The sequence below is a fragment of the Eublepharis macularius genome, chromosome 16 (assembly GCF_028583425.1).
Source record: "Eublepharis macularius isolate TG4126 chromosome 16, MPM_Emac_v1.0, whole genome shotgun sequence".
Classification (NCBI taxonomy): Eukaryota; Metazoa; Chordata; class Lepidosauria; order Squamata; family Eublepharidae; genus Eublepharis; species Eublepharis macularius.
The window spans coordinates 36,851,296-36,867,949 of record NC_072805.1 but is presented as its reverse complement, the minus strand read 5'-3'; the positions used below and the strand labels follow the sequence as shown (position 1 = coordinate 36,867,949).

Here is a 16,654-nt window from a genome sequence, read left to right as displayed (position 1 = left end):
TTCATATAAGCAAATGGAGCTGTTTAAAGTTGGTCAAAGGGACTGGAGGAAAACATGGGGAATTTCTAGACATTTCACTTTTCAGACAAGAGGAAAATAAATGACTAGAAGGACAAAAAATATTCCTAATAGAGCAAGGAACGAGCTGTTTTTGATGGGTTATGAATTCTGTACCCAAAGAAGCGAGAACTAATTTGCTACCCTCCTTCCTTGGAAAAAATTAAAAAGGGGAAAAAAATAAAAAAGAGAACAATCTTTACCATATGGATATTAGACCCCCTTTGATCTGCAATGAAAGCAATTTACTGAAGAACAAGACGTTAATTAAAAATGGAGAATGAACAAATACTTAAATATTTTTACTACCTGATTGCCAAAGAGGTTGAATCCATTAATTGCTTCTAAGGCGGCTTTTGCTAACCCGACAGAACTGAAAAAGGAAGAAAGAGGGAGGGAGAAAAAGTTGCTTGTTATGCTTATAACTCTGGAAATAAAATTCAGCTCCCCGAAGACTGGACTACTTCTTGCTGAGAGGATCTTTTTAAAAAACAAAAACCTGAGGCTAAAAATTATGATACAGTAGGCTTATTTTATTATTTTCAGCAGTTTTATCTTTAAAGGTCAATGGCCATCTGCATAATATATATATATGGAATCACTTTGCATTTGGACATCTGGTACCGAGGGTTTAAAGCTCTTGCAGAGAGGGCACCAGGAGTACAAACACAGATTTTATTATTTTTAAAAAGACCTTCATTGGCAAACACTAGTACTTTTTCACTTAATTTAAGGTTAACGCTAACACATGGGAATCTGGCATGAAATATATTTTTAAAACGTTATCAAGCACTATTAATGTACATGGCCCTATACAGAGCAAGAAACTTATATCTGAAATCTTGACAGGAGACTGTAGAGAAGCGATCGAGAATCTGCGGTTCTTTTCTTTCACAGTCTGTGTACCTTCAATCTGTCTCCCTGACACAGAAGGTCCAAAATCCTATTTGCTGCCGCTGCTTTACTATCTAGGGATCTCTAAAGACACCTGATTAACCCTCTCATAAAAAGAAACAAAGAATGTTGGTATCATCTGAGTTTTATTTTGCAAGCATGAGCAAGCATAGGTAGACAGGGCTGAGCATATGATGAAAAATTCCTGGCACACAATTATAATCAGAAAGTTAAAGTGTATTTAGTATAATGGAAATCAGAGGTAACATGGCATTAAAAGGTAAAAAAACAGAAAGATACTAAAAATGGAAAAATCCATCCACACTAATAAAACACAAGCTTTCCACACAATCGGATACTGGGTCTAAAACAAATATATCTGAGTTACAGTCTTTGTTTGGTAGTGGAGAATGCCCTCAAGTTAAAGCTGACTTATGGTGACCCCGTGTGGGATTTTTCATGGCAAGAGACTAACAGAGGTGGTTTGCCATTGCCTGCCTCTGCAACCCTGGTCTTTGTTGGAGGTCTCCCATCCAATTACTAACCAAGGTGGACCCTGCTTAGCTTCTGTGATCTTACAAGATCAGGCTCACCTGGGCTATCCAGGTCAGGGCAGATTGTTCTATAACAGCATGCAAACATAGTTCTAAAACTAAAAAAAAGTAACTTTTGAAACAAGCCCCTGTAAAGAGCATAGCTCGTTATATGCACCCCATGGAGTAATCAGGCAGGAAAGAAGACATTGTTCCAAAGCACTTGCAGTGTTCACATTTACTATAACTTACAAAACGGAGTGGAGTGGGGACAATCTGTTGCAACTTGCAAGTAAGTCAGCCAAGAAATTTCACGATCACACATCAGTAACTAGCCAACCTGAAAAAATGTGGCACAAAACTGTGTTTGAGGCAGGAGGGGGGACTTAGAAATATGGAGCTAGTCTAGTCAGCTGACCTAACTTTAAAATCCAGCCCCAGAAATGCTTTAAACAGCAATGGCAAAAATGCAATGGATCAGTAGAGAAGGAAAGGTAGCAATACTTAGGTTTTATTTCAGCTGAGGGTGACGACCAAAAGGTTAAGCCACAGGTTCTCTGGAAGAAGTGGATTTTTTTTAAAAAGGGAGATGACAGCTTATAGCCTTTCTGGGAAGCAGTTCCAGGCATAATGGGCAGAGCTATTTAAGGGCGAACTCAATCCTCTGAAACTTGAAGATAACTTTGAAGAGAGTATAAACACAAATCTCTGTGCAAACCAGGACTATCTTATCAGGGTAATTATGTTCACAGCCCTATGACTCATGGAGAACTTTCAGAAACACAGATGGGTGTAGGAAGGGGTCATTTCGTAGAAAAAGAGCTGGAGGAACTCATTAGCATAACTCATTAGCATATGCCATGCCCCTTGCCGTCACTGGAAATGTGTCATTAGCATAATTGATTTGCATGTGCCACACCCCCTGACATCACCTATCCTGGCTGCTTTGGACCCAATCCCGGCCATTCAAGGCCGAAATTGGGCCCAAAACGGCAAAAAGGGGCTGAAAATGGCCAAAAAGGGGCCCAAAATGGTCAGGATCAGGCCGCTGCTGAACAGGAGAGTGATCCACCACCTATCAGAGGCCTGATCCGGGCCGTTTCAGCCCCAATCCAGGATGAAACGGGCCCAAAATGACCGAGAGTCAGGTAGGCGGGGCCACCTGACATGTGACCTCTTGGGGGAACTGTCAGAACTGCGTTCCTGTGCGTTCTCCCTTGAAATGAGCCCTGGGCGTAGGGCACGGAGCTCTGTTCATACAACAGAGGTGTTGCCTTCACTCCAGAACTCATGGATCAGGTACATGGTATTCCCTTGCACCATCATGGTAACCCATGTGCCACCTTGTTTTGCTGGCATCTATTTTTTGAGGGTAAACAGGAAGCTTTGACCTCCATACGCTTTGGCTGAAAAAAACACTCATTAGGACCGTTTCCAGAGTAAGTGGCCTAGAAGCCAATGCATTAGTACCCTTTTTAATCAACCCGACATTGTGACAAATAGAATACCTCTATGCTGTGAACAGAATAGTGCCACCAGTCCCAAATTAAATGTTAATAACTTGAAAGAACACAAAGAATGGTTGGTAAATGGAGGCATGATTCATCCGGGATTGCTCTCGCTCAGCATGCTGATCTTGAGATTATCAGTTAATTAATCAAGGAGTAACTGTGTTCATATCTTTTGTTATTCTAAAGTGTGTGGGGGCCAGGGGTGTGTGCGCAGAGGAGACCTCAAAAGGTGAGCACAATTCCAATGTAAAATGCTTCTATGGGCAACTCTCTTTATACAATTCTTTTACTTGGCACACCCATCTGCATTGGTTTGGATGCTAACTAACTGGAGAACGATCCTGCCTCCCCCCTCTCACCACAGCCCCCGATCCTGAAGAATAACATGGGGGGGGGGTTTCTGCAGCAGGAAGGGAAGGGAAACTGCCAATTTAATTTGGATCTGGCCCCCTAGACTGGCCATGCCTTCCAAGCGGACAGATGGTTTAGCGCGGCGAGATAAAACGGTCGTGTGAACAGATGGCGTAGTGCCATGATACAGCACGATTGTGTGAACAGACCTTGAAAATCTGTGCAGAGAAGGAATGATGTGCTTAAATCTTAATCTCTGTGTTCAGTCCCTTGCGTGTTCAGAAAAGAAGAGCTAAATCCTCACCGAGATCACTTCCCTTCCCCGTGTTCACAGAACCACAGGTATTTGCAGACGCTAAATACCGAAGTCAGGGAACTCGAACTAGTTCAAAAATAAATACAACCTTGGTTGGGTGAGAATTGCACAAAAGATGCTTCGAGCAGAATGGAAACAAGAACAAGTGCCAGGCTGCTGGACTCTGTGTAGCGTATTTATTATAAATATAGCTTCTGTTGGAACATTTTCATTAACAGCTTACCATGAAACATTGATTTTAGACTGCTTCTTTATTTCTAACCGTCATACCAATAGATTTCAAAGCCTTTCAGAAACTGTGCCAAGGGAGTGGGGGGGAAAGACTTGTGGGATTTAATTCTAATTGGTTCAACAAGGAAAAGCTGATTAGGTTGGCTACAAAACTCTGCCCAGAGCAGCTGCCATCAAAGCTGGTGAAATCCTACAATTCCTCTCCACCTTCTGCTGATGAGAAGTTATTGTTAGCCAGATAATGTGAAGACACATTAAGGTAGCCTGGACTGACTGACCCGATGGGATACCATTTTTAATACCAAGCCTCTAAATCAGAAATGGGTGACCAACCTTTGTAGCAAACGTGCTACAAATCCAAAATGAGGAACAGTACACTTTGATGCACATTACGGAACCCATTAAATTATTTACCCACTGTATTCTTATACCCCTTCACAGCCTTAAGTTTAGAAAGCAAAACAAAAACCAACCAAAAGAATTAAAAACCACTTCAAACCATAAGACACAAAGCAGTACTAAAAGCATAAAAATAAATTCAGCTAAGCAGGAAGTAGTACAATTCCTTACAATGGACTGAACAAATGAAAATGTCTTAACCAGCCTTTGGGAGCCTCTTCAAGAGAGTGAAACTCTTAGAAAATGGGGGTTCTAGACTTCCAGGAATTCTGCCAAGCAAGGCCTGCTCCTGGTAGAAGAGAGAGAACCTGGAAGCAGGCTTCATGAATGCTCCAGGGGGCATTCATGAAGGATATGAAAGAAGTTCTCAGGTCTTTGCCTTTAGCCTTTCATGCCAGAAAGCAGGAAGTAACACACAGTATGAAAGAGGTAGGAAAGAGAGTGGACTGATCAAAGAGCTGAAGCACCCAGGAAAGGCAAAGGAAATGGAGGACTTTTTATGGTTTAGAGAAAGTTAAGGAAGAAGAACCCTGATCTAGATAGCCCAAGCAAACCCAATCTCATCCGATTTTGGAAGCTAAGCAGGGTTGGCCTTGGTTAGTAATTGGATGGGAGACCTCCCACGAAGAACAGGGTTGCAGAGGCAGGCAACGGAAATGGCAAACGATCTGTTCCACTCTTGTCTTGGAAACCCCCGTTGGCGTCGCCGTAAGTCAGCTATGATTTGATGGCACTTTCCACCACCACCAAGTAAGGAGGACATGACATTTATAAAATTACACAAAGGGCAACTGTCTCCCTCTCCCATCCTAGATCCCACATACGGCTAATGAAATCAAAGGGCACGATTCACGATGGACAAAAGGGAGTATTCCTTCACTCAAACAATAATTAAGTCTTGAAATTAAGCCACAGAAATTAAGCCACAGAAGTGACGGCTACCGGTTTAAGTTAGATTTAAAAGATGATTTGACATATTCATGGAGGAGAGGTCTCATCAGTGGAATACTGGTGCAGAGGGCCACAGGGGGGCAGCTTCAGCCTCCATATCCTGCTTCTAAACCTTCCAGCTTCCGGTTGGTCACTGTGCAAAACAGAATACTGGACTACATGGACCATTGGTCTAATCCAGCATGGCTGCTCTTATGTTAAATCGATTTTCTTCATTTATACCCAGACTTTCTCCCCAGTGAGGTCACAAAGCAGCTTACATCATTCTCTTCTCTGGTTAAGCTGAGAGCCAAGCTATAAGAGACAAATTACACAAGGAGGAGCACGTGAAGGGAGTCGCAATGTTAGCTGGCAAGCTGAGTTTTAAAAGAGATCGGAAGGCTTTGTCAATTTCCCCTCTCTACAGTGCCAGGGAGATCTCTTCTCAGAGGGTTTGTTCCCTTCCTCTTTGCCTTTGAGAGGTTCTGTCTGTTTCACCTCTCCTTCAAAGAGGCAAAGAGGAAATTAACAAACCTTCTGAGCAGGGATCTCCCTGTCTCTGTAGAGAGGGGAAACTGACAAAGTCTTCTGATCTCTTTTAAAACTCAGCTTCCTAGCTAACATTGCGACTCCCTTCACGTGCTCCTCCTCGTGTAATTTGTCTCTTGTAGCTTAGCTGTGAGAGCGTGTGACTGACCCGAGGTCACCCAGCAAAGCTTCCATGACAAAAGTGGGGATTTGAACTTGGAACTCCCAGATGCTAGACGGGCATTCTAACCGCAACACCACACTGGCTCTGTTCTGGTCTGAGTATAGGCTACAACCAGGCCTGCAGTGCTTCATTCTCCTTCACAGGACATTTATAACCTTCTATTGCCAGAGGCACTTGCACAGGTGCTGGAATTAGGCTAAGGGCCAAACTACAAGTGACGAATGACACTTGAACGGCAAGTGAACAGAAGCACAAGTGAACAGGAAGGAATACATGTGAGTCTGTTCACTTGCCATTCAAGTGTCATTCGTCACTTGTAGCTTGGCTCTACATCACAATGCAGAGCCAAGTTTCAGCTATTTCATATCTTTCTTATAAACAACCATTTTTAAACGAATTTTAAAAACAAGCAAGCTTAGAAGACAGAGGCATAGCAACTTCACGAAAACGTCGTTTTCTTCAAGAATTACAGGTATATACTTGATACATGCAAAAAGCGTGATAAACTCATCACTTGGGTAATTTAATTAGTTGTTAATGGAGACGATGTCCCTGTTTGAAACAGCACAAATGAACGTGTTTTTGAGAAATAGGATTAGTCAAGTGGCACCGTCTGCCATCCCCCCATCCCCATCCCGCACAGAAATCGTGACGAGAGGAAAGAAAAATGGACGATTTACCGTCTGCCGTTGGTACACATAGCAAAAACTATGATGGCCACAAACACAGATGGCTTTAAACTGAGTTAGACAGTCTCGTGGAGGAGAGGTCCACCAATGGCTACTACTGAGACTAAAGGGAACCTCCATATACAGAGGCAATAAACCTTTAAACCCGTACTAAGAAGCAGCATCAGGGGAGGGCCTTGGCCTCTCTGCCATTTGTAGGCCCTCTGGGGCAACTATTTTGACTGCTGTGTGCTGGCCGAGATGAACCATTGGCCTGATCCAGCAGAGCTCTTCTTATGTTTGTTACACCCAAGTTGCCGATGTTAACAGAAGCCAGTATGTCTCTAGAACGCTGAACTGCCCTCCAAAAGGACAAGCTCCATGATTAGGCATTATGGCTGCCTTTAAAATTTTGACACTTGATTGATGCCTTCATAACTGTCAAAGGGGTGGGGGGAAACCACCAGTAAATTGCATCTGTTGAACCGTGTTTAATTGCAGGGGCCGAGAATTCATTTAACCACCAGGCAATCAAAGGCATGTACTTCGGTGTAATACGCTGGTTTTAAAGCATGTGGAGACACTATGCATTCAGCTGAATGAACCACGTCTCCTTCAAACGTGAAAGGCAGTGAAGGAGGATGCAGTGTTAAGCACCTTGAAAGCAGCGGTTATGAAAGACAGCTGTCCCTGGACCAAATTATCTAAATCAGTGATTTCTAGTGTCGCTCGTGGGAAAATCTTACAACCTTTGTTTAGAAGGTTTTCCATCCTTCCTGCATCAGAATTCACTAACAAGCTTTTATCTGGCGTAATTCTTCAGCTTTCATCTGCCGGCGCCAGATTCCTTGCCACAGCCTACAGAATTCGCAAGGAACAAGTATAGAAGGTAGTCGATATACGAATTAAGTGGTTTTCTTGGTCTATTTGATAATATTGAGCCTTGCTTTTAAATTTACCAAGTTTTTAATGTTTATTTTTGTAATTTCTATTAACGTCTATTTCTCAAAATCCTTTCAATTTTGTTATAATCTGTTTAAACTGACATGTGCTGATCATGAGCTGCAAGAATAAATTGACTGATTGAATGAATGTCTAGTGCTGAATATGTTCAATTGGGCAACTGAGGTGATAGTTATGCAATGTTAGGCTTTCTTGGATGAAACAGATTGGCTGAAGTTCATTTAAGTCTAAGTTCCAACCTGATTTTGGAACTGAAACTGCTTTTGTTGCTCTGATGGATGGATTCCACTGAGACGACATCAAGGAAGTGCAACTTTTTGATTCTTCTGGTCCACTCGACCACTTTTGGTACTACCATCCATGGTATGTTCTGGACTTGTGTGACTAAGATAGGTGTTCAAGGCCCAGGTGATTCTGGTCCTACCCAGCTGATTGGGGGATACCTTCTCAGAAGTTGTGCTCTGGAGTCCAAAAAGTTCCACCTTGCCCTTCATGTTGTTTAACATCTACTCGAAATTGCTGGGAGAGGTTATATACAGGGAAATGCCACCAGCATCCTCCTTGTGATCAGAATCCGATGAAATCATGGACACGAAGAATAGATGAAGGCCAATAAACTGACACTTAATTCAGACAAAGCCCTGTAATAACCAATCAGGTATTAAGAAGTCAACTTGTTCTGGGTCACGTTACCCCTACGGGAGTACTTTATCACTTGGACTTGATACTGTATCAATGTGTCCAGATGGAGGCTAAGCTTTTCCTGGTGGCACATAGCTCCTCTCGCCAACTTTGGCTGGCATGCCAACTATACTGTTTTCTTGAGACTTAGCCACAGTTACTTGTGCTCTGACCCAGTCCAAACCAGACTGCTACATTCTGCTCTATGTGCATGTGCCATATGGAACTGCCTACAGTTTAAAAAAAGGAAACCCTACAGTTAGTTGAGAACACGTCAAAATTTGCTGAACAGCGTAAATTATATAGCTCACTTCTTGTCAGTTCTAAAAAGAACTACGCTGCCTGCCAATTTGTTTCTGGGCACAACTGAAAACGCTGTTTCTTAAAGCCCTACACAGTCTGGGAGCAAGGTATTAAGAGGACACCTGCTCTCATATGACCCAGAAAATCAGCTAAGATCTTCTGCAGAGGCCAGTACTGTGTGCCATCATCGTAAGAAGACAGGCAGGTGGCAACCAGAGAAGAGGGCCTTCATGGATATGATCCCTTCGGTCTTGAATTCCTTCTGTGCACGAGTACGCCTGAGTCTCTTCTCAGGTTTAAGCACCAAGTAAGCCACTTTTTATTTCCCTGGACATTTCAGCCCCCCCCCCATTTTATTAATGGACACGGACATGGCTCTAATAATGTTAGTTTTAACACAGATGATTGTACAGCTAGTTTTGAAGCAAATCATTTTTAAATGTTCCGCACTGTTTAATAATTTGAGATAGTATTATTGTGCTGCCATTTTTAAATTGATTAAACTTGTACTTGATATTTGATACTTTGTGGGTGTGTTGCTGTGAGCCGCCTTAAGCAATTTATACAGAGAAAGTAGTTTTGATGTAACTTTAGATGTAGATCTGAGTTTCTTCCTCCTACTCAGTCTTAAGACACGATCAGAAGCACATTCCCCCTAGATCCCTAAGACAAACTTTATCAATGCCTACAGTGCTTTGGAAGCAAATTAAATTTTCCAAAACTGCAATGAAAGATCACTTTTAACTTCGAGGTACCCACAGTTCTTCAAGTTGCATCTCAACCTGGCTATTCATCCATCCCAGCAGTTCACTGCTCACAGCCAGCTGAATGCTGAACTCTTCATCCATTAAGGACACGATGGCTTCCAGCCAGATCTAATTAAGTGATTGAAGGAAAACAGCAACAGACTAGATACTGGGGAAGGGAGATCTTCAGCAAGGAAACAAAGGAAGTAGATTAGGAAACAATGTAAGGTAACTCAGCTAGGAAAATTTGGATCCTGCTCCTGAAATGCTCGGAAATATCTACTGTATCCAATTTATAAATTTCCCAGTGTTCACAAACTGTGCATCTCTGGGAAAGGTGCTGAAGAGAAAGAAAAAAAAAGAAACCATATACAAGTGTTAGGGACTTAAAGCTGTATTAAAAAGGTAGCCAGGCAGATGAACAAACAAAATAACCTTAATAGGGACAGACAACATGACGGCAGTATATCGGCTACTGAACAAAAGATAGCAAGTTAAAGATGCCAGTGCCTTTTAAGTCTTGGGCATATGAAGATGCTGCATCTCAGAAATACCCCCAATTCTCAGCAACACAGATGGGAAACGTCAAAAAATGTTTTTGCAGAGGTAGTCGGCAGATGCTTGGAAACAGCTTGATCAAAATGGTTACAGGACAAATGAATATTTCAGGAGCCTGAACACATGGGAGGGAAGCACAAGGCTCGGAAAAAATGTTACAAAACTTGCTTATCGAAAATCAGCAGAAGATTGCATGCTCTGTACTGAAAATTTAGCAGTAAAAAGCCATAGAGGGTGCAAGGAACACTAACAGGAGGAGTTCCAAATGAAGCTTTTCAACTCGGTGTGAACCAGATGCAGACCTTGAAGACATGCAAAGAGCGTCGCTGCTGCAGCTGTAGACTGGGCTGTTTAATTATCACAGTCATGGGCTGTAATCCACTCTGAACAGATTTCACAGCACAGTCTTACAGGGTCAGGCCAACGGTAGTTTATATTCACAGAAATGTCCTTTTGTGAACTTGTGATGACCAGGAAAAGAAAGCTTCAACTGGGATCTCCAGAAATGGCTTTCCTCGGTCCACCTGACAAACCTACACGTCCACAGCATCTTTAAGATGAGCTTGCTAACTTCCTGGTTGTATTGGCTGGCAAGAATCTTGCTTTGATTGGTCAGTAGGGGTGTGAAGCGGGGAAAAGTTTCGGTTTTCCCACTTCGGATTTACCCGAAGTGGGAAAACGATCTGGAATAACTGGAAATTTCGGGGGTTTGGAAATCACTTCGGTATGTTTCGAAATGATTCAGAGCATACCCCAGAGAGATTCCCGCCTCCCCCCTGAGCCCCCCTTCCCCCTACCCCACTTACTTTGAAGGCTGGAGCAGGCCTTCTGCCACCGCTGCCACAGCCAGCAGAGCGGTGAGGAAGGCTGCAGCCGGCGCCTGCACTGCCACTTCGGCCTCTGTGGCAGCCGGCAGGGCAGCAGCGAACGTTGGCGCCTGTGCCGCCCACGCCAGCGCCAGAAGACTTCACCAGGTAAGTGGGGTGGTGGTGGGAGGGCAGGAGGCCAGGCACTCTTTAAGGTCCCGAAGCTTTCCGAAGCAATCCGAATTACTTCAGGAAGCTTTGATTCAGTATTTCCGAATCAGGGCCATCATACTGGCCCCAATTCGGAAACACCTAATCTTTACAAATCGGGTCCGGTTTGGGGTTTTTTTCTGAAATGGGAACCCAAAGTGAACACCCCTATTGGCCAGCCCAGGAATAAAAACTGGAAGAGCTGCCCAACAAAGATTTGCCTACCAGCCTCTCTAATTTCCATCTCTACTCTCATGAGTCTCTCTACATCTATTTCTACAGTTATCAATTTATGACCAAAATTCAGATACTGGAGTGGCCACCCAAGACCTTGGCTTCCTGGGACCAACAAGATTCTACATAATGAACATCTGTGGATCACAGGTGATCCATCACAATCCATCTCTCTGTTCCACGTTGAACGGGAAGCCAATCTTTCTTTGGATCAGTACATCATCAAAAAGTGAACTGGCTACAGATGGGTAAACTCAAATCAAGGTTCAGAATGTTTATACAACAGAATTTAATTGCTGTCCTGTGCATCTGGAGTGCAGGAAAAAATGAGGCCTGGATAGTCCTACAGCTTTTAAAATTGGCTCACCCTCTTTTTTCCTGCACTCCAATCAGCCAACCAATTTATAGCCTGCTTTTTGTCTACTGCCCCCCTAGATGGCTAACATATTTAAAAATACAATTTAGCTCAACATGAAACCCGTCAAGTCAAACAACTTAAAGGCAGAAATTCATTGGTTCGTCTCTCAGCAGCACGCCAACTAATCAGGCCTTGGATAAATCAAAAACAAGGGTGCCCAAGAGCATATGTCTTCAGAGCCAGAAATCCCATTGGAAACCAGAAATGTTAGCAACAGCATTGCCAAAATAGTCATAATTTTGTCATTTATATATATGGCTTTTGCCGGATAAGATGGCACTTAACCTTTTTCATGCTATCATGAATGCTCAAAGCTGGAAGGTCTCCTCTGCAGCTCACACCCAGCAATAACAACAACACACCAAGGTAGATTGTCCTATGATTATGGAACACCTTAGGTTCCCCCCCCTCTTCTGCCTTGTTTGAATATCTTATATGTTGCTTGAGCAACACAAGTTGCACAATCTCTCCAGGGCAGAAATGCCCGGTTGATGATCTTGACACATTCCCTGAATATACCCGCTGAACTCAAAATGAAAGGACTGCAGTCTGACAGTTAAAAAATAATTGTAATTTAAGGTATAAAGAAACAGTTTGGAATCTTGACTTAACGTTACCCATGTAATTTTAGCCTGTACTAAAGCAATGGAAAGGAACAGCTAAAATTAATATGAATACCTCATTTTTATTGCAAGAAGTTACAAAATACCTAAAATTGCAGACACAAGCGCCCACCTTGCTCTCTTAATGTTACTGCGTATTGAAATAAACGCACTGAACCAATACAGCAAATTTTATATATAACTGTCATTGTGACTTCTCTTTTAGTCTACAGTATTTGTAAGCTATTTTCCCAAGGAAATTATTACAGTTGTCATCTTAAAAGGCCACAGTTCTACTGACTTCACCGCTAATGGAGCACAAACAGAGGTAACATATAATTTCAGAATTTTATTTCAAAAGGGTATGGGTAATAAAAAGAACACAGTTACAAAGAATATTGGTATTTTTATCACAGAGAGCAGATGGACCATGGAAGTTTTATATTACCTAGGAGTTTGTAATGATTTGGCTACATGAACCATAAGGTGCACCTGTTTGAACATGCCTGGAATTGAAGAGTATGGGTTGATATATTTAAAGCGATGGGATCAACTGCTTGATACTGCAAATGATCACTGGCTGAGAAGTGGCTTCAGGGGGCTCACTTCACCATGGTAGGGGGGAAGGAGCAATTTGCCATTTCAGAGGTGGCCATTAACAAGGTAGGGTGTACTCCATACCCCATACGCCCCATTCTGTTCCAAGAAAATAATAAATATTGCATTCAAATCAGACCCAGCATGGAAGCAAGCTATACAAATGGATCCATATGGATCAAGAAAAACGCAAAATGTCCTTTCATGCTACTGTTGTCACTATATTCTCCATGGCTGCCGCCTCCCCCCGGACAATGAAAGCAGCAAAATCAGCCCACTCACCAAGTGATACAATGCATTTCCCACCACCCCACACCGAAGTAGCTTAAAAATGCAATGCTGTAGAAACTGTTTTGAATTACTCTTTTCCCCCAAGTTTACACATAGATTTTCCCTTTGAAAGATGGGTGGGAAGCAGGGTGGGGGGCACACACCCGAAAACAACATTTTCCCAAATTACCTTGAATGCAGTTCAGTGCTCCCGTTGTTATATTTGCTTCCTCTTTCCCACACACCAAAATCTGGGACACGATATGCTCTTTCCACGCAAAACACGAGGTTTTGAATGAAGGATACCTGGGAAGTGGAGGATGTGGATAAGAGAAAAACAGAACGGTTGAAATACGCCAATATTTCAAGACACTACCCTGTTTTTAAACGCACCCATCCTCTAATTCAACTTTCTATTCCCAAAGGCATAAATCAAGACACAAATGATGAACTATTTGGAAGATGTATTTCAGCTCTTTCTACCAGTGTTGCAAATAAGCATTTAACTGGTGTTTACCCACAAACCACTCATCACCTTGGATCGTCCTCTAGCCTCCGAATGAGGCCTCATTCCATCTTCCCAGCCTTCGGTGCTGCTCTGGCGGACAACTGTCCTGAGGTATATCTATTAACCCCCCTCCCTTTCTTGGTGGGGATAATGTCAGAGAAAAGACAGGGAAGTCTAAAATTGCTACAGTGATACTCTATTTCCCTGTCCAGATTGGCTTCTTACCCCTCTTCCTTCTCTCTCTTCTAATGTTAACCAGTCACACAGTTACAGCTGCATTGTCATTTTGCCTAGCTTTTGCTTGGTTGCAACAACTGCTACATTTTTTGAAAGATGTTAACTGGCTATTTCCAGGGCCTACAGACAATCATGTTTTATGATTTATTCCTAGCCAAGGGACCAGCCTACAGGAGAGGTTTCCTAGCTGCCAGCTATGACCGCCATCTGTGCATCTGTAACCGTGGGTTTAATAGCATTCTTCATATGTTGAAATGAAGGAAAACATGCCAAACCTGGCACTGTGGTCGGAGGGGAGAAGTGTGCAGGAGAATAAGGAAACTGGCTATTTAAATAGAAAATAAGAAAGTGGTATAAACGTGGAGTTTTTGAAAGGAATTCCAAAGTCACATTAGTGTTGCTTCTCCAACCCTGATTTTCAGGGAAACCTAGACATTCAGTCACTTTTATCTTGCCAACTAGACCAATTTTTAATATTTTTAAGACAGGCCACATTTACATAAGAAGATTCCTGCTGGGTCAGACCAAGGATCCATCTAGTCCACCAAACCGGTTTCACACACCAGCCAACCAGCTGCCCTTGAGAACCAACAACACGGAACAAAGGCCAAGGACTTTCCGTGATGTCTATATTCAGACTGAACTAGTTTTTAAAAATAATCTCCAGGGATTTCACTCCACAAATAATCTAAGACATAGGCCTGAATCCAATACATGGGACTGTATCCAGAGGTATCCACTCATGGAAAGATATCTCCTGGAGCCAACCCCCAAGTTTTTGATTCAATCCATTGTTAGTAAATACAGTTTTATTTACTTATTTATTTAATTTATTATTATAGTTATGTTCCACTTGCCTTGCAGAGTAGGCTCAGAGCGGATTGCATCACAATAGAAAAACAGGTTGCATAATAAAACCAGATTCAGTTTATAAAATCCAGCGGCACTCACACTGTCCTTTGATTCCAATATTTAAGAAACAATTACACAACTTGCAATCGTACATTTCCAGGAAATTGGAAATAAGGTGGGAAAGGGTGTGTGTGTGTGTTGCTATTTATAAGAATGTAACTAACCCTGCTATTCTACATGGGAGTACAAACTCCATTAAATTTACCCAACCATTTTACACTTGCTCAGCATTTGCTTCTACTACCGGAGGCAACTCATTTACCTCCAAGGGGAACAAACGCTAAATACCAAATTGCTTTGCTGGAGCCAATACACGTAACCTCCTCCGCCACAAAAGAATTGTCAAAATGGGAAATGAAAGGATGATTTTTTAAAAAAAAGGTCCAAAAAATACTTAAAGGATCAAAAGAGACTCATCCACCTATTTAAATAATGCACAAATCAGCTCTTAGCAGCAAATTGAAAACGTACAACACTGGCCGAGATGTCTCTCAGCCTCCAACTGAAAATCGTGGTAAAAAACACTTATAAGTAGTCGCAAATATTAAAAGAGGGTCATGACTAAAGAGTGAATATAAGTGTAGTACCCTGAGCATTCCCCTGTGTGCTATAATATTATCATCAGATAATGACCACAGAGCCATCAAGTATTGCTATTAATAAGTAACAGCCATAAGAGGCTTTCAATTTAGACTGGGGCTGTGACATAAGTCTAGCCTTCCTCCTTCCCAACCTCAAACTGGAACAAATGGAATAAAACATACAGGTTCAAGGAAGCTCCAGGGAAACATCTGAGGTTAGAATAATGAGAATGAATCGTAATCCTCCACTGCTGTTATTTACTAAAAAAAAAAAAATGCTTGAGGAGTTACAGTACAATCCAAAAAGTTTAAAACTGGGGTAACTCTGCATAGGATTGCACAGCCATTGGCAGGTCGCTACACATCTAGTGTGGCCCATAGAAAATGCTGGTTTCTTGTCATATGCTAAAAATTGACTTAATTTGTGGGATGGAAAAGTCAGATCACAGCCTCATCAAAATGGAGGGCTGTTGGTGGAAGAGAGTACCCTCAAGTCATAACTGACTTATGGCGACCCCTGGTGGGGTTTTCATGGCAAGAGCCTAACAGAGATGGTTTGCCATTGCCTGCCTCTGCAACCTTAGTCTTCATTGGAGCTCTCCCATCCAATTACTAACCAAGGGCGACCCTGCTTAGCTTCCGAGATCTGATGAGATCAGGCTCACTTGGGCTATTCAGGTCAAGGCAGATTGTTCTATGACAGCATGCAAACATAGTTCTAAATCGAATATTGTTCTATGACAGCATGCAAACGTAGTTCTAAATCTAATAACAATCGAATGTTGCTGTTGTTATTATTCCGAAATCTGACAAGATCAGGCTCACCTGGGCTATCCAGGTCCGGGCATGAAGGGCTGTTGCACACCAGGAATTATCTGCACACTGGCTCCAGTTAAGGTGATGCAAACTGGCCCACATTTGTAAATGTAAAAGTTGATGCCTGGATTCCCTGGACATATGAATGCTGTCCAGCAAACAGTTAACTAGCTAATTAACAGGCCAGGCACTGACGGTAAAGGATCCATTTTGTAACATGAGCAGAAGTAGTATCCAGCTTGCACCTGAACTGAGAGCAACATGCATGATTTTCCTTGACCAAGAACTTGAAACAATCTGGGATATGACCCGATATTTGAGTACAAGAGTATACAACGTACGGAAGGAGATTTTTTGGTATCTCAAAGAATGAGGAGCAGCTGCAGGCCTGCACCTCAGATCATTAGCTATCTGGATTAGAAGTAACAACCATTCCACAGCCTCATAATTGCACGGAATGCTCAGTCGGCTGCACTAAGAAAATTGATCTATGTGCTTGGGCATCAGGGCATTTAGTTATTTTGAGCTGGGGAAACATTAATGTGACAGCTTTGGACTAAACTTATACTGACATGCACTGTCTTGGGCATCTGTACTGAGATAGTACATA

At 42.4% G+C, this 16,654-nt stretch overlaps 1 protein-coding gene across 4 annotated transcripts in view; it reads right to left on the bottom strand.

Annotated features, from left to right (window-relative positions):
* The window catches only part of PHKB (phosphorylase kinase regulatory subunit beta), a 142,096-nt gene that overhangs the window by 76,770 nt on the left and 48,672 nt on the right, over positions 1-16,654 (bottom strand). For all 4 annotated transcript variants that reach the window (XM_055000356.1, XM_055000355.1, XM_055000358.1 and 1 more), the window contains 2 exons: positions 13,181-13,296; positions 367-430 (listed from right to left, as the gene is read on the bottom strand). In XM_055000356.1, coding sequence (XP_054856331.1) covers positions 367-430; positions 13,181-13,296 — 180 coding nt within the window. The remainder of the gene's footprint in view (positions 1-366; positions 431-13,180; positions 13,297-16,654) is intronic.